At 41.5% G+C, this 19,221-nt stretch overlaps 1 protein-coding gene and 1 pseudogene across 1 annotated transcript in view; both read left to right on the top strand.

Annotated features, from left to right (window-relative positions):
• Positions 1 to 18,969, top strand: part of GPC6 (glypican 6) — a 1,123,860-nt gene extending 1,104,891 nt beyond the window's left edge. Inside the window, exons 8-9 of the mRNA XM_036297016.1 lie at positions 10,598 to 10,773; positions 14,594 to 18,969. Coding sequence (XP_036152909.1) covers positions 10,598 to 10,773; positions 14,594 to 14,796 — 379 coding nt within the window. The 3' untranslated portion in view covers positions 14,797 to 18,969. The remainder of the gene's footprint in view (positions 1 to 10,597; positions 10,774 to 14,593) is intronic.
• LOC118649719 lies at positions 1,486 to 3,796 on the top strand (annotated as a pseudogene).
• Positions 18,970 to 19,221: the final 252 nt, after the last annotated feature.

Below are 19,221 nucleotides of genomic sequence, written 5' to 3'. Positions count from 1 at the left end.
TGGGGTGCAACGTTTTAGGATGAAACAGGAGAAGCCACGGCAGCGCTCTGACTCAACTCAGACAAATAGGAATTGAAAGGAAGCTAGTAAGTAAGGGAAGAAAATCGATAATAATCTAGAAGACCAAAGGGAAAAAATTAAAGAGTCGTGGTGCAGGTTACAAATCTAGGCTTCCTACAGTTCCCAGGGTAAACCTGGAGACCCGGGGAGGCTGCTTGCCGTCATCCGTCATCCCTGGGAAGGGTGTCCCGGGCAGCCGGGTGGCCAGAAGGAGCCATCTGTACCAAAGCTAGAGAAGAATGATTAGATGGGAGGCAAGAAAGCACCGCTCAGAAGGAAATAAACCTTTTATATGGTTAGCACACACGGCTCAGAACTTTCTCAGGCAACAGAAGGAAAAATAAAGCCCTTGTGTTCATATAAGCTCTTCCTTTTTGCTCCTATAGAGGCAGATTCTTGCCTTTTGAGGGTGCAACCATGTCAAATTACATCGTCTGCATCTCCCTTGAGGATTGTTTTCTTTTCAGGGGAGTCTTTCTGTACTCTCATGGGAGTTATAAAGGAAAGGGGTATGACAGAGGGTGGGATGAGGCAGGAAGAACACAAAAGGAAGCCAGTCCGAGAGGCAAGTCCCAATAGCATGTGGATCTCATGATGGAACATACTTATTACAGAGTCTTCAGGTGTCTCGAGTCAGTTATTTTCAGACTCCTCTCTCTCCCCATGAAGTTGGCAAGACAACTTTCCACCTTTGCTCCCTGTAAGCCAGTGCTTAAGCTGCCACTGTGTCCTTCCTTTAAAATGCCTCTGGGAGGAGTGGATCAAGGTGCTGGATGAGGGGCGAGGATTAATGGGGCCCTTTGGAAACTGAGCTTTTGCAGGGAGCCTCTGCTGTCTTTTAAGACACATGAGAAATAAGTGCCATCCCAAGGAAATCCTACCCGAGGGCAGGAAGTGAATACAATACATTATAAGAAATAGGAAAAATGTTTTAAAATCTAGAAAATAAATCAGTCACTATCACAAGCCACTGACTGGATTGACTACGCAAAGAAAATAGCAAGTCATAACTGGGTAAGTTTGAGCAGATGGAAGAGGGACGAAATGATGCATGGGCATGAGAAATCTGTCGGAGGCAGTGACTTGGCAGATCTGGCAGGACAATGTTATCTTAGTCTGATTGCAAGGTATGTACCAGAGCACTCTCGCTGCATGTGAAAGATGGTAAAACATCCCCCGCATACCGGGCCGGAAACACCTCAGGACATTGGAAATCAGTCTGCACAGAGAGTCGGCAAGGGGAGCCCCCAGGAAGGCTGACTATCCAGGAGGTGGGCAGAGACCCTGTGTGCACCTCCTGCAAGTGGTGAGAAATGGCTACAAATAGGAGGAAAGAAGCACGCTGCTGTCAACAGCTCGCAGCCGGGAAACCTGGCTCGTGGTCTTCTTTCCTATCTGAACTATAGTTTGCTGACTCCAGCTCTACCAAGAAAGGATGGGTTTGGGGAGCTCCTGCCATTGAGTTAAGAGCCCAAGTCAAAGAATTTAGCTTCTGCTCCCTGCTGCAGCCAATGAGTTGTGTGTCCTCCAGGAGTTCCCAGACCATGTCCTGCCACATGTTCTCCAGCTGGAGGGAAGCCACGGACATTGGGCCTCTGCATGAATTTACGCTTTCAAACTCTAAAGTCTGCTGCTGTCAGCCAGTGCTAAGAAACACGCTTGGCATTTCAGGGAGCTGTGTTAACAACTTAGTTGTCATAAGAATGCCTTAGAATTGCATTCAATCATTTTCATACACATTCACTCAAAATGACAGCTTATGACACAAATAAGGTGTTATAGACATAGGAACAAATGAAATATTGTAAAAAGCAGCTAAGCGACTTGCCCATGATTACGCTGCTGGGTCTCAGAGACACTTCAGGTGTCCGGGGCCGGTCTCTGTGCCTCTGACCACCCCTCAGGGCCACATCTCTCTGAAGCACCTAATGCCACAGACAGCCTTTACTTAACAGTCTTCAAGAATTTATAAATCCACTTAAAGCATAAAATTATAGCATGCTTTGAGCGACTCCACTTCCAAGTCAGGAAAACTGGAAAGGGAAAGAAGTAATCTATAGCAAGAACTGTAGAAGGTTATACTCAAGACAGTTTTTTAAATTGTGGTAAAATATACATAATTTAAAATTTACCATTTGAAAAAAATTTTTTAGCACATTGCACCCTAATCCCGTTTGTGCTCGCACCCACATACACGCAGGCCCCCACGCAGATCCAAAGCAGGAGTCAGAATATCTTCGCGTTTTCTACCAGCTCCCCATTTTCATACAAAGGAGGAAGAAGAGGGCACCTCCTAGGTGCTGATGGCTCTCCAGAAGAGCCTTTCATGGCTTCTGCTCTTGCTGCTGACCCAGCTGGAGCTGAGGCTGGTGCAGCCCTCCTATGGCCAGAACATGTACCAACGATTCCTGGGGGCAACATGTGGGCCCTACAGTGACAGGGGCAACAACTTGTACTGCAACAGCATGATGAAAACCCGGGGGATGACTCAGTTTAGTTACAAACGATTCAACACTTTCATCCATGAAAATGTCCGGACCATTAATAGCATCTGCAGCACCACCAATATCCAGCGCAAGAATGGCAAGATGAGCTGCCTGCGAGTGTAGCGAAAGTCACAGACTGCGCGATTATGAGACGTAATCTGCCCCCCAAATGCAATTATCAGGCCAAGGCCAGCACTAGGCGTGTTGTCCTAGCCTGTGAGGGTAACCCCCTGGTGCCTGTGCACTTTGACAGATAGATGCTCCCCTGCAGGAGTTATGGCCCCGTGGATGACCTTTAACTTACTCCTTGAATAGCAATGAGTAATGCATTTGAGCTATCTCGGGCTCTGTCTCCTCTGCATATGTCTCTACTTCATTTTCTCTATATAATCCGTTCTGTTAAATGCATCTAAGAGAAATGGAGAAATAAACCTATAATGGGACTGGGCTTTTCTATAACAAACTTTTCAGTAAACTCTTCTGCTTCCTTTGATAATACTGGTCAGCTTAGCTCTCTCAGATCCTATCCTCTGGAATTTAGGCATTATATGTGTGATATAGCATTTCAAAAGTATTTCAAGGTGCTTCCATCTCAGTGATCTCATTTTAATACCACTGCACCCCTGTGATGCTGATGTTGCTACATATAGGATCCCAACGTTAAAGGATTTGCTGAAGACCATGAAGTTATTGGAAATGCTGAAGCAAAACAATCCATTTCAACTGGCTACTAATCCAAGACTTTTTCTACTTCATCACAAGGAGTGTTTGAAAGTATTTGCTTTTTGATATTCTCAAAAGTCAGCTGTTAGGGGAAGCATTACAAATTTGGAAATAGGAACTGGCAAAATGAGAACTCTGTCTGCATAATTTGGCAACCTTGTTATGTTTTGGGTCTAACAAGATTAAGAAATGATACAAGGAACTTTCTTTTTCTCTTCCCAAGTTTTTGAATCATTGTAGTAAGTCAGAGTATTAACAATGCACTGGATCATTAAGACTTATGCACTCTTCCTGATTGGAAAGACTTTTCATGTTTTCTTTTTAATAAAGAACTCAAACTGGAAAAAAAAATTAGTGTACATTTCAGTAACATTACATGCATTCACTTATTGTATATCATCACCACCATCCACATAAAGAAGTTTTTCATCTTCTTAAACTGAAACTCTGCACCCATTCCATACTATTTCTCCTGTCCTCCCTCCCCAGCCTCTAGCAACCACCAGTCTACTTTCCGTCTTTATGAATTTGACTATTTCAGATTTATTTCACTTAGCATGGTGTCTTTAAAGTTTAGCCATGTAGTAACATGTGTCAGAAGTTTCTTCCTTTAAAAAAAAAATATTTGTATTGATTTCAGAGAGGAAGGGAGAGGGAGAGAGAGATAGAAGCAAAAAATGATGATAGAGAATCATTGATCGGCTGCCTCCTGCACACCCCACATTGGGATCGAGCCCACAACCCAGGCATGTGCCCTGACCAGGAATCAAATCATGAACTCCTTTTTCATAGGTTGACACTCAACCACTGAGCCATGCCAGCACCAGAAATTCCTTCCTTTTTAGGGCTGAATGTATTGTATCTATATACCACATTTGTTTATCCATTCATTCATCAACGGACACTTGGGTTGCTTTGGCTTTTTGGCTATTGCGACTAATGCTGCTATGAACATGGATGTACAAATATCTGTTCAAGTACTTACTTTCAATCCTTTTGGAATAAGAATTCCAGAAGTGGAATTGCTGGATCATATGGTAATTTTGTGTTTCATTTTTTTAGAAACTGCCACACTGTTTTCTATGACACTTCCACCTGTCTACATTCCCTCTAGCCATACACAAAGACCTCCAATTTCTCCATGTTCCATCAGTCTCGAGGCCATTGGTGACATTGCCTCTGGTTGGGAATGCATGCTGCATGTCCCAGACACACACCACTCACAGCAAGTTCCACAGACATTTCCTCTGCTGGGGCTCAAATTTGCAGCTGGGTTTGCGCTTGTAGTTCTTATTATGATCACTGCACTTTAGCAAGAAACCATCAGGGGAGGGAACTTGGAGGAACAAGATTTATCACTCACAGGTCCTGGGGGATGCATGTCATGCCTGTGGGCCTCACAGCAAGATCATGGATAGAGAGAAAGAGAGCAGACCTGGGGCTCTGCCTTTATTAGGATTCAAGAGTGGGGTGGCCAAGGTTTCAAGGGTTCACTCTTCATTGGCTAATTCAGAGCATATGAGCTGAAGTTAGAAATAGGAAAGAAGATGTGTGGTCACTCAAGAGGTCAGTTATCCAGGTTGCCCAGGGCTTTCTAAAAGGGGACCTTCATGAATGGGGACAGCCTACTTCCTCATCTGGTTGTTTTGCTGGTAGCTGAGTCCTACAACTGGCATTATGTTTATTGGAGATAGATGTCTTTTGAAATGTGTGCCTGGGCAGCCAAAGGCTTAATGACAAGCACTTACATTCCACTCCAGATCCTTACCAACACTTGCTAGTTTATTTTTTTGGTTTTTTTTAATAATGACCATCCTAATGAGAGTGACGTAAAAACTTAGCTTTTTTAAGAAAGCTTCTGAAAGAGGTTATGGATACCCAGGTTCACAACAATCTCTTATTTGAGATCCTTGGGACCATCTGTGTCTCAGAATTCAGAATTGTTTAGATTTTAGAAAATCATCACAGTGGATAATTTTTTTCGCAGTGCTCCCAGAAGAATTTGAGGCTGGAACTCACAATCAAACACATTACATGTCTGCAGCAAAATGCATTACTATTTACACTAAGTGGGATAAATGAGGACTCTAGCTGGCCTCATTTCAGATCAGATCAAAGTTTGGTAATTAATTGATTGCAGGAAAAGAACTATGGAGACTTTTGAGTTTTAGACCTGTGTTACTATTATATCAGCTTACATTAGGGCAACTCTTAAACCTGCTGAAGGTGAAGGAGTATGTAGCTTAGAATTAGAACTTACTATAGAGACATGTATTGAACAGAGCTCATTGTGGCAAAAAAACAGAACTGAAACTGCTTTTGCCAACACAAAGTGTGCTCGAGGCCGGGGCCGCCAGAGGAAGTGTCAGGCACCCCAAAACAAACCCAGGCCAGCACCTTGGGACCCCATTTCTTCCCATTCCTGACCCAGATTCCACCTGGACTCTTGCCCAATCCACTGGGCACCACAAAACTAACATTCCTTACAAGTGCCCACTTCTCAGACTTGACTGACTTTCAAATCCCATTAGACCTTGAAAGTTGTGTATCCCGTTCCCTCCCTAGACAACTCCTTTCATCAGAACAACTACCAGCATTAACGTGGTGATGAGAAACACTGAATATTGATTAGTGAATGTGTTCTACCTCCCAGCAAGCAGGTTCAGATATCAACAGGGTCTTTCTGGAAGTAGCAACTGAAAGGAGTGACTTTGAGTGTTGCCAATGACAGGCACCGTAGCTGGCCTGTGGGACACTTCTGTGAGCACATGTCTTTATCTCTCAGGTGTACTGTCTCTCAGGTGACACAGGCTGTCAGCTCTGTCAGGCAAGGTCTCAGCACAGAACCTGCAGCCACCCACAAGGTTATTGCATCATCCCCCTTACCTTCCCTTGAGGCTCTTCCCCCCTAATCAGCTATAGTGTTTGCATGTGATCTAGGAAGCCTGCATCACAATATGAAATGAGGTGTCTTAGTGACTAAGACAAACTGTGGTCGGCAAACTGCAGCTCGCAAGCCACATGCGGCTTTTTGGCCCCTTGAGTGTGGCTCTTCCACAAAATACCATGTGCTGGCGCGATTGAAACTTCGCGGCCCATGCGCAGAAGTCGGTTTTCGGCCTGGGCGAGTCTATTTTGAAGAAGTACTGTTGATATTTGGCTCTGTTGACTAATGAGTTTGCCGACCACTGTCTTAGTCTGTTTTGACTGCCACAGCAAAACAAATGGAGTATCTTATAAACAACAGAAACTTATTTCTCGCCATTCTGGAGGCTGGAAGTCCAAGGTCAGCATGGCTGGGTGAGGACCCTCTTCTGGGCAGACTTACTGTGTCCTCAGGTGTCGGAAGGGGCAAGGCTAGCTTTCTAGACACTGTTTAATGAGGGCACTAATCCCAATCCTGAGAGCCCTGCCTACTTGCTCCCCAAAGGCCTAGCCCATAATAGCATCACCTTGAGCATTAGGTTTTCCACATATGAATTGGAGGGATGCATATACATTCAGATAACAGCAAATGTGAAAAACAATAATTCTTCAAAACTGCCAAAAACTTAGACTCTATACATGGAACCAGGATGAGAAAACTATGCTTGACTGTACCACCCACTTGCCACCCCACAGAATGAAACATTGAAAAACGATGACAACCCTAGTTGTCCTTCTTTCTGGATTCTCTCTGCCCCAGGTAAATGTGCATCCAGCCTCAGAACCTGAGCTACCTGTAGCAAGAGTCTCCTTCCTTTCCATGCCTCCCAGAACTGTGAGGGTGCAAAAATAGAACATTGTCATGCCAAAGGGCTGGTGCAAAACCTAATAAAGGGAAGAATAGTATGAGCTCAAAGACATATATCCATCCTTGCAGTATCTGATCATTATAAAAAGAGATCAACCCCGAGAGGCAACAAATAAATGGGCTCATGAGTCCTGGTGCTGCCCTGGGCTCCCATAGACCCTTCAGGCTGCACACCGGCCATCCACAGATTTGTCCTCAGGATGCACTGTGGAGTGACAAAATGGCCATTTTCCTGTTCAACAGTGTTTTTCAGTTTAAGTTCCCACATTGTCTCTAGCGTTGCCCTTTGAATACATAGAAAGGAGAAAAGGTTGCTGAGGACACGAGAGCGTCGTTCCTTGTTTTTATTGTAAGTGGCTGAGCATCAGTAGGCACAGTTAGAGGCCGGGTGTATTTGGCAGTCTCTCATTGTTCCTGTAGGCTCAGACTCCCAGGGGTACCATTCCCAATGTAAGCTAGAGCAGTCAGCGTCTGATAAATGAGTCTCCGCCAGCCATGCAGCGCGCACAGCATCTGAAAGAAACAAAGCTCCCCCTGACTCAGCACAGGTCCAGCTGCAAGAATCATTGTCCTAAATGTCGAGGGGCAACACCGACGGTCACCTTTCAGCCCCTCTCCGCTCCAGTACCAGCAAAGGCTAGCCTTGGACTGGCTATTGTCTATTCCAATGGGCTTTAATAATTAGGTGGAGACCACAGGGCTTGGCACATATAATCGAATGTCAAATATAGTCAATCCAATGCCGCGTTTTAGAAGTCAGATCTGGAAAACAATCTCAGAATCCCATAAAATTTTATTGGTATATCACCTATATCAAAAGGCAGCACAGAAGTTCTTTACTGCAAAAACGAAGAGATGTAGAGTTCCATGACTTTTTAAAAATTTCAATTAGAACTTTTTAAGGCAGTAAATATTGTGAAGCCTTTTGGAAAAGAATTTTTGATGCACTTTGTGTGCTGTGTTATTCATTATGTAGTGAACATTGGGAAATCGATTTTGTTCAAGATATGGATAAAGACACGGAGCTTCTTCGGGGACCTCTGACTTAAAATGAGTAAACCAATGCATACACAAACCCATCAGGCATAAGATTTCAATCGCTGAACAAATGGCTTAAATGTATGTTTCTCTGTGCGTTTCTATTTCTTTTTCTGGAGACTGATGGATAGAGCCTTTTGTTTCTGGAACTTGGAATGTTACCAGTAGGAAAATAAAGAATTTTAAGTGTATTGTACAAGAATATGCAAACAGGAAGCACACACAAAAAAAGGGAAAGGGAGTGTTTTTCAGCTTTCAGGCAGCAGTAGTAGAGGCAGTAAAAGAATGATAATAATAGCAGTTAGTCCCCAGCCTATCAGATATCTGTGCCTGGCGTCCTGATTCCCCCTGAGAACCACTCTTCAGCCCTCCACCTTGGTCTCTGCCCAGAGGGAGAATCTCTACCAAGTGAATTACCTGGGCCCCCTTGCATGCTGGCTTCCACTTGGTTTCAGCCAGTAGGAGACAGCAGCCAGAGGTCAGAAGGAGGCACTACAGAGGTCAGGGAATCATAACCTAATGATGGTTCTTGTCATGTCACTGGGCCCCTGTCTGTGATTTCAGTTTTTGTGCAGTTGATTCCCAGGGCTCTCCGATACCCTGAGCTGGTTTCCTTCAACCCTGTCTACACCTTTAGAAATAGTCTCTTCTTTAAACTCTCTTTCTTACCCCTTGGAGGGTAGCCCTGTCTCATACCAGGGCACAAACAAATATAGAGCCTTTGCAGGAATTAGAGAAAAGCACCCAGGTCGGTACATGGGGATCGTTATCCTCTTGTCTCCACTTTGGTATATATTGAAATTTTCTAAAATAAAAGGATTCCAACAAAAGCAAAATAAAAGGTACCCATTTTGCTGGCTAGAGCCCTGCAGATGCATAGCTTTATGAGCACAGAACTCGGGCTGGTTTCAGCCTCACCTTACTCCCTTAGCAGGTGGCTTGATGCTGTGCACAAAATGTCAGCTGAGCCTGGAGGCCCTACAGAGGAATGGGAAGATCCCTAAAAGCTGGAAATATCTTAAGGAGAGAGTGAAGACTGACCTCGGTCTTCAAGATATTTGGGATCTAAGTGGGAAAGAGACTGTAGGCAAAGATAAGGTGTACGGCAGAGAGAGGCATGCAGCAGATGTATGCAGGGAGTAGATTCTGTAAGGCAAGGAAGGTCCTTTACAGCAAGTACTGCAGCATAAGAAAGGGGAGATGGGATGGAAATGGGCTTTGATTGCTATGGATCGGAGCTTAAGATTGACAAGCAGTATGGTGCAGGATTGGGGCACTGCCCAGGCTTTAGTCATCATTTTGCCATCTATCAGCTCTGTGACTTTACACAGTTATGTTTTCCTCTTTATGCCTCAGTTTTCTACTTTACAAAATGGGGATAAAATAGTACCTACAATGGCTGGGAGACTGGATTTTAAAATGCATGTCCAAGTGCTTGGTACAGCCCCTGGCTTCCATAAGCTCTCAGTGGACATTAGGCACTATCATCAAAACTTTTAAAACAGAAGAACGATAAGATGAAAGCTGTATTTCATGAAGATTAATCAGACAGCATGTGCAGACTGCACTAAAAAGGGAAGACAGAACAGGGAAGTCGGTGTGAGGCTGCTCTAGCTGTCTGCACTCCAGAGGGACACGGGAAATGAGAGAAGAAGTGGTGGAAGAGGAGTAGGAGGAAGGAAAACTGACAGATCATGAGAGTACAGAGTCAGAGAGGGCTCCAAGCACTTTTCTCAGATCTTTGGTTTCCCCCGGTATAAATACACCTGGGCAGAGTAGGCAGTTGACTTTGAAGAACAGACAATTTTGACATTTTAGTACAAGTAAAAGAAAGATTAATATAAATTTGCCATTTCGGTACAAGTAAGAAAATTAAAGAACCATTTGATTTACCCTCTATTTTACTGAATATTAAATTAGACCCAAGATTCTATTGTAAAATAAAAACCCTGATGGACACCTCAAGTATTCCAGCAATCACTGGTGACTCCTCAAACTTTCCAAAGATGGTTATTTTTATCTGAAGAGTCTTCTGATTAAAATCTTAGGTCAGGGCCTCCTCAGTTGAGAAAAACATCCTCATATAAGAGAGCTCTGTAAGATCATAAATAATTTGCAAGTTTAGTTCTTACTAACAAAATCAACAGGATTGTTAAGCAAGCTATCAAGTTCCTGACTTAAGTATCTAACATTGGGATGGAGAGAGAAAGAGTAGTTAATTTAAAGTAATAATTTCTGTAAGTCCCCAATTGTGCATTCATCTGTAGGTAAGCCTACCTAAGAATTCAGTGCCATTTTAAAAAACTACTGTGAAGCCATTTTAGCCAATCTTCATCTGAGAACATTTATTTCAAGGTTTTACTTCGGCCTTTTTTCCAAGAACTGGGCCCTGATTCTACCAAGGTTTTGGCTCACTGTTAGAAACAGCATGGCAGAATCCAGTTTCCAGGTCCCTCCTGCCTCATCCTGATCTGTCCTCTCCCTCTGTGCCCTGCAGATACTTGCCTGAGATCATGAATGATGGGCTGACCAACCAGATCAACAATCCTGAGGTGGACGTGGACATCACCCGGCCCGACACTTTCATCAGGCAGCAGATCATGGCTCTCCGCGTGATGACCAACAAACTAAAGAATGCGTACAATGGCAATGACGTCAACTTCCAGGACACAAGTAAGAAAGTCCTTACCAGTAACCTCCAGAGTGAACAATGGTCACTGAAAATTATACCAGCATTTCTCTTAAGAGCAATGTGCACCTTTCATCTTGTGCTATCCTTGCCCAATCTACAAAACTGTTTATAGTCCTTTAGACAGAAAGCTCTGATTCACAAAACTTAGGATATTACTAAAATCATAGCTGGTCTTAAGGAAGCAACCCACTAAATTTTAGTGGATTGAATTCAGCTGTACCAAAACTAAAATTGAGTTTCATCTGCCAGTTGATCCATTCCTCTACTATTCAATGGGAAGCACCTGCCTAAGAGGTTGTTGGGAAGTTCATTTGAGGCCATATATTTTTATTGATTTTAGAGAGTAAGGGAGAGGGAGAAAGAGAAACATCAATGATGAGAGAGAATCATTGATTGGCTGCCTCCTGCACATCTCACACTTGGGATCAAGCCCAAAATCCAGGCATGTGCCCTGACTGAGAATCGAACTATGACTCCTGGTTCATAGATTGATGCTCAACCACTGAGCCATGCCGGCCACACAGAGGCCATTTTTAAAGGAGCTATGATAATATCTCATGTGCCATTAATTCAACTGTATTTATGTTCTCTCTATTCAGTCATACACATACAGAAACCATTGACATTTATATCTGAAATATTTAGAGAAATAGTAAAATATAGATGCAATATCACACTTAACTATTTTATTAAATATCATAAAAGCATCAGAAGTGACTTGAAAGACTACTAAGTGAACATTGATATGAAACTATATATGGGTTTTGTCTAAATGGTTTCCAGATGCATAACTATTAAGGCACTTTTTTGTTAGTTTTGGGGTTTTTTTTAAGTAAGCACCCTTACAGAGAGAGTTCTCGGGAAAATATTTCTTAAACATGAGATGTGGAGTTGCCAGTGATTCTGTAATTTGGTCACTGATGCCAAAGGTGATGCTTGTGTGCCTGAATTAATGAGATAGAAAGAGGTTTCATCTAAGTCTTAGCCATCATCCTATTGAGTTGTCCCCTGCAGAAATATTTTAGTGTTTTATTATATTTTAAATAACAAAAATTAATTTTCTGAATGCAGGGTAATTGCCCACCAGATAGACTTCATTGCTATAAAATTTCTCAGACTCACCACATTATTTATCTTCCTCTTTACTATGCCTCTCCTTTCCTCTTCAGAAGAGAACACAAGGTTTTCGCCTTTTCTGCTTCTCCCTTGCTCATTATTTAGCCTCACTCATCTCAATTTATCTGTTCTGTCTTCTCTAGCTAACAAAATGTTTTATTATCTGGATAATGACTATTAGAATAAATTATTCAAGATGCATAAGGATTAGTTGATGTTGGTCTTGTTTCTCTCTCCTCTTACCTGAAGAGGTTATATACATGTCAGTCTGCAATGCTTATGGAAAATTCTTGAGGAGAGATTTTGCTCCATTTCCCCTTAAGAAGCAAACAAACAAAAATTCATAGTAGCTAAGAGAGTCACTTAACTCTAAACCAAGTGCCAAATTTGACCCTTTATGTTATAATAATGTCTGTCATACAAACCATTATTACATCTTCTAGCCATAATCACCTTTATTGCTTTTGACATTTTGAAAAATCACCCATGCATTTGTGATTCCTCTCAGAAAGAGATGGGGCCATTACTTTTCTCATCTGGAATCCCCTGTCATTATTTGCTTACCACATTTTTAATATTCTAAGTAGCTTTAATAATATTTTTGAAATGGTTAAATTACTTCTTGTTCGTGATACTAGTGTTTAGAACAACCCCCTTAGCAACTCTGTTTTCTCTGAATTTAATTAATGGGCATTTTCCCCCTTGTAAAGGCCACTAAAGATAAATCAGAGGAAATGCTAAGAACCTGGTAGATTGTATTCAAGTGATCTTATCTGGTATTTAGATGTCCCTTTTTAAAACAAAATAAATTGTGATGAGTTGTGCCTTTCTCTGCCAGGATACATTAGAGAAGCCCCTGTATCACCTTAGCTTTTACTTAAGCAGCATCAAGCAGCCAAGATGGCATCAGTCTTTCAGGAGCAGCGTAGCAAGCTCGTCATCACTGAAAGCCAGCAGGGAGGAGTTAGGGCTATTGCATGGAATCATTGAGCAAGTGGAGAAAACAGCAAATGTCATTACCAGGTTTACAGTTTCCTGAGTCCTCCCAGGAACATCATCTCACTTATACACCATAACAATTCTGTGAAATAAATTGGATTATTCTCATTTTTATAGGATAAGAAGAAACAGAGCCTCAACAAGGCTAACTGATTTGTCCTAGTTCACTTAAATTAAATAAAGCAAGTTAAAATCCAGGTCACCTTTGCTGTGGGAACCATGTGTTTTCCATCAGGCATCATTGTGAGCACTGGGTTTGGTGTCCTCGCACATTTCATGAGGGTGGCTGTCTTCACACATACTCTGCAAGTTAATCCTATTGTCCATATTTCCTGAGATGAGGAAAATGACAGAACCTGAGTAAACTGCCCAAGGCACATTTATTTGCTCCACGAGCTATTTATTGAGCACCTGCTGTATGCCAGGGACCATTAAAGGCATGTGCACAGCGACACAAAGTCTCTGCCCCCAGCAAGTTTACATTCTCGTGGAGGGGACTAATGTATATATATGAGCCCAGCGACCAGAACGACCAGAATGACCAAGACGACCAGTGACTATGACACACGCTGTGGCAGCCAACCAGCCTGATCTGGGCCCTGATCATCCCCCCCTCGCTGGCCCCACCCCCTAACGGCCTCCAACACCCCAATCGGGGGCGGAGCCGGCCGGCCAACCACCTGCGTCCCCTCCCCCTCACTGGCCTGGCCTGATGGGCCCCCATCTAGGCGGGCCAGCTAGACCCCACCAAAGCACAAATTCATGCACTGGGCCTCTAGTAAGAAATAAGAAAACAAGTAAACAACACAATTGCACCAGCTAGTAATTGATGGAGCCTGATCTGGGACCCAGGTCTGACACACAGGATTTATGAAACAGGAAAGAACAAAGCAGTAAGAATTGGGAATAGAACAGGCCCAGAGGCATGCTGAGCAAGCAAGATGCTGCACTAAGACCACATACTGTTTGGGCACCTGGGCATTGGTTTCAAGCAAGAAATTGGAAACTTTTTTCGTAAAGGACCAGATATTAAACATGTTCAGCTTTGAGGGCCATGTGTGAACAGAGAATTAAACCATGTATAAGTGAATGGCTGTGGCTACATTCCATTATAATTTTCTCTATGGACACTGACGTTTAAATTTCACATACACATTTTTTACATGTCACAAAATATTATTTTTCATTTGATTTTTTTCCAAACACTTGAAAACATAAAAATCTTTCTTGGGTTGTGGGCCATACAAAACCAAGCAGCAAGCCAGATCAGCCTGCAAGCCATCGTTAATCAACACCTGGTTTAAAGGGAGAGGCTTGTTGAGGCAAGGTCTATCCTTGTTCTTAGGGGAACAGAGGTCAAAAAAAGTAGTCAAGCCCAGCTGGTGTTGCTCAGTGGTTGAGCATTGACCAAGAGGTCACCAGTTAGATTCCCAGGCAGGGCACACGCCCTGGTTGTGGGCTTGATCCTCAGCAGGGGGCATGCAGGAGGCAGCCGATAGATGTTGATGTTTCTCTCTTCCTTCCTCTCTCTCTCTCAAAAGAAAAAAAAAAAAAAAAACTATTGCGATGGGGTGGGAACCATTGGGTGGGGGACTGTCCCCTCCCACTACCATGCCCAATTCTGTTACAAGCCTCCAGTCTTTCCAGGTTGTGGTCTAACTTTCTTTGTCAATCTGTCCACACCAGGTGATGAATCCAGTGGCTCGGGGAGTGGCAGTGGGTGCATGGATGACGTGTGTCCCACGGAGTTTGAGTTTGTCACCACGGAGGCCCCTGCCGTAGATCCCGACCGGAGAGAAGTAGACTCTTCTGCAGCCCAGTTTGGCCACTCCCTGCTCTCAGCGTCTCTCGTCTGCATTGTCCTGGCACTGCAGAGACTGTGCAGATAATCCTGGGTTTTTGGTCAGATGAAACTGCATTTTAGCTATTTGAACAGCCAACTCACTTCTTTTCTTACACTCTTGGACAATGGACCATGCCACAAAAACTTACCGTTTTCTATGAGAAGAGCAGTACTGCACTCTGCCTCCCTTTTTGTTTTCCCAAAGAGTAACGGGTGCCAGACTGGACTGCTTCCTCTTTCCTTTGCTATCTGTGGGAACCTTGTCTATTCTAGAGAATTCTTACTCAAATCTTTCTACCAGGAGATTTTCTTACCTTCATTTGCTTTTATGCTGCAGAAGTAAAGGAATCTCATGTTGTGAGTCATCCCCGCCCCCTCCCCTTTATAACAACTTGAAAAAAAAAGTAGGAATAATATTCTTCATAAAATCAGGCCAAACCCCAAGACAACTGCATTTTCAACAAAGAAGCAAACAAGAGAGAAAAATAAAAGAGCTCTAACACTATCAATTCAGTATTACCAGGCAACTCCCAATGTAAGCTTTTCTGTGACTCATTGCATTTTTAAAAAAATGCTATGGGAAGAAAGTTTGAAAATGTTTTTAGTGAAGTGAAAACACACTGTTGTCTTGGAGGTATTGTCTTGCACTCTAACCTTACAGCACCAAACTGATTTAGAGGTACTGGTACTAAATTTGAATTCTATCTTTAAAATGACACAAAATATTACTGTAACTCAGCACCTCCCTCACCCTGACCAATTTCAAATGCAGTAATGGTGCCATTCTCCTCAATTCTCTTAATGTCTTTGTCCACTGGATCCAATTGGCACAGATTTCCCCTTCATCTTCAGTTACTAGTGGACGTCCCCATCAATTAATCCTCCTCAAAGATCTGAATGGAAAATAATCATCAACAAATGCAATCGCTTTGCTTTAGCCATAGGTTGGACATTAATTTGGTATCTGCCCCTGTGCTCATTACCTCCCAAATGAAGATTCCTTTTAGTGAACTGATAAGCAGTTAGACCCATCAGTGAGTTTTCATTTTTAGCCATTTGCTTTGTGTCAATTGGTTTCTGCATCACAAGGGCATTCTCTTACAAAATAACTCACAACAAAAAAAGTCAAGACAAAAAAATATATATATATAGTATTGACATGGAGATTTCTTTCACTTTTTTAGTCTTAGTATGATCATCTATTTTTATATCTATATATATATAAATCACAGATTTTAACTTCTTAATTCCAAGCTCAGGGTTGACACGCCTTTGTAACAAAAATGTTTTGTCAACCAGCTCTTCTTGTTTTGTGCTGCTCAGAGAAGGGATTCTTCAATGATCTGTGAGCACCAAGAATCAAGAAAGAGACCTTTTTACGTATCTAACTGTCCATTTAATAAAAGTTTGCCAGGGCACACCCTTTTTGCATGAGCGTGCTTTGTCCTGGATGCTCCAGACTGTATCGAGCTCATGGAGAAAGCCATGGGTATGTAGGACATTACTGGTGATGGAAGCTGTATGGGTAAAGAATGTGTTATTCACGCAAAACCATTGTTTTCACGTACAATGCCTTCAGCCTAGGATTCCTACCTGGCACTTGAGAAAATGTCCTAACACAAGAGGCCAATTTAGAGCTACAGCCTAACTGGTCCACCCAAGTGTGCCAAAGCTAGGCCCTGTGCTCCCCTGACAGAGAGAAGCAAAATAAACCAAAATGGGGCTTTATGAATACATTGACTATCCATATGTTTCTTGGTTTTTATGATGCATCTGGGGTTGGGAAAAGTAACGTTTTAAGACACCATAGTACACCAGTCACTCACTGTTAATTAACCCATTGGCAGTAATGACATGTAAATGGTATTTTTCAGTCCCCTTCCTCATCAAAATTATAATTAGTTATTGATTTAGTCATCGCGTTTAAGTAGAGCATATGCGCACAATAGTATTAAGTATAATTGAGCACTTTTGCAAAACTGAAAGTATTTAGAAGCATCTATTGCTATAGTATGCCTAATGAAATATGAAATGTAGAATTTTGAGAGACTTTGTGGCATTTTTTCATTAAAATTTTTATGAAATTAACATTTAGCCTAATTCAGCATTACATACTTCTAGAAAAACATTTCACTGCCAAACTTTGGCTTTCGGTCACCAATTCCACATAAAATAGCTCTATGAAGGACCAATTTATGTTGTTCATGTCATTGTATGTTCAGAAATCAGTATTGTCTTTCTCCAAATAATTAAGGTGCAATACAAATTAAATCAACCTTGGTTTGACAGAATTTTGAGTAATAATTTGTTTTTATGGCTTTAAACTTCAAGTCTTTCCTTTTTTAAATGTGTCTGCATTGTCTTCTATGAAATAGATCAGAATGCCTTGTTTTCCCTGTGTTTTCACCCAAAATGGTTTTGTGCATGTGTATGAGTACACATTATATTAATGAATTTGAACCCATGTTCTGTACACACTAAACACACAGATAACATATAAACACCTGCTTCATTTGTTTCAACACCTTCATTATTAATAGTATTCATAATGGTTAGATGTAGTGATCCATTTGAGCCAGGCAGAGAGCTGAAATGACTATCAGTTAATGATGCCACAATATTAGTCACCTGCATGAATGTGGTCAAAATTATTCAAATTGTACTTTCTGGTTTTTATCATCATTCTAATATTTCATATGATTTCAGACTAATTTAACATGAGACTTAATCTAGTTACTCCATTTCAGAAGAACTTTGGAACCTCATCTCACCCCACCCCACCTCTGGCCAAATTAATTTCTCTCATTTTAGCATTGTGATAGGGGAAGCAATGATGCTGCATTATTTTTCATGACCTGACTTCTTGGCTTTGATGTCTCCTAAGTTCTGTAATGACATCATAACCTCTGTTACAAGTGGAGAGGGATGGGCTCACTGAAGTCGGAACTAGAATTTGTTGGGTGATGCTCATAACTGCAAACACTTAGCTTATTGAAGTGCCTCTATTTACATGTTTAGTTATAATATGTATTTTTCTAACAGAAATACACGTCTGTAATTGGTGTATATTATACTTTGTATATGTTCCAACAAAAGCTAAACAGAGGCTAAAGTCTTTAGCAGAGAAGAATGAATTACAAATTCACGTATTAGAGCTCTGCTATGGTTCTGTACTGAAGAACAGCCATGACAACCTTCTGTCATCTTAATGAAGGTCAAGTTGGCACTTTGATTATAGCCTTCCTCAAACAACCTTAGCAATAGCAATCTGACTCTCTTACAGTGACTTACCCAGATAAGTATCTTGTATGACCTGTTTTAATTGTAAGGAATAGAAAATACTACTTGTCTACACTGAGAAACACTATTATTCATTGACAAGCCGAATTAAGTATAAAAGTAACATTCTATAGCTCAAACTGAAAATATTATTGGTCACAGAACCCTGATATTTAATTTATATTCCCTGCTGCAGACATTAGCCTACTTTAATACTTTAGCCATTACATACATGTTTTGGCTACACACTGAACACCAACTAAAGTCCCCAAGGAGGAATAAAACCTTAGCAAATTCCTGAGTTGTGGTTCTTTTGTTACTTCTATTTGCAAGGCTAATTGTCAAGTGGTTTGATTAAAGGTGGAAGTGTTAGAAATGCAAGTTTTGACTTATCTACAACTTGCAGAAATTCAAACTCATTATCATTTACTTACAGTCACTAACAGACCTGACTTTTAACAAGACAAACAAATGGTAGTTTAGCTTTGCCAGCAGAAGAGTAAAGGAGACCATAACTTATAAATTTGCAATGTGTTCCTCCTCGGTGGAGACATTAGCCAGTGTTTAGTTTTAGGCCAAATTATACAAATAGAGTATTGATTTGTATGCATTCTGGAGCCTTGCTATATCATGATTTGCTACAACATGAGAACTCAGCCTAGCATGGGGCCATGTGAATCTCACTCACAGTTGAATAGTTCCTGGAATCTTTGACCTTGCCTTGCAAGGAGGTATGTCCATGAAAAGAAACCTAACAATGGCCTAATAGTGAGGTCTCTGCGTGCATATGCGTAATATATATGCAGGATAAATGTGTGCACCAATCAAACCTAAAATTTTATGTGACTGTCAAATGAATATTATTTGGGTTAAGATTTTTCATTTCTGATTTGGATAGAAAATTGCTATTAATCTTGTATTAAAATAGTTTTGAAAAATCTACCAGTGCCCTTTCTGCATTTTCTTAATTATTGTCATAGTCTAAATTTCATAGCTTTTGAATTTTTTGTTTGTTTGAGACCTTTCTAGAAGCTGTAATATTACAAAATAAAAGAAGAGAAAAAGAACAAAGATTAAATCAGCACTGCTCACCTAAGTATACTTGACATGTAAAATCATGAACTTTTAAAACTTTAGAATATTTACGGTTTGACAAACATGTGGAAGATACTATATCCTTCTTTTCTATTGG

The sequence above is a fragment of the Myotis myotis genome, unplaced genomic scaffold (genome assembly GCF_014108235.1).
Source record: "Myotis myotis isolate mMyoMyo1 unplaced genomic scaffold, mMyoMyo1.p scaffold_m19_p_3, whole genome shotgun sequence".
Classification (NCBI taxonomy): Eukaryota; Metazoa; Chordata; class Mammalia; order Chiroptera; family Vespertilionidae; genus Myotis; species Myotis myotis.
Note: the sequence above shows the minus strand (reverse complement) of the source record. Positions and strands in the feature narration are given on the sequence as shown.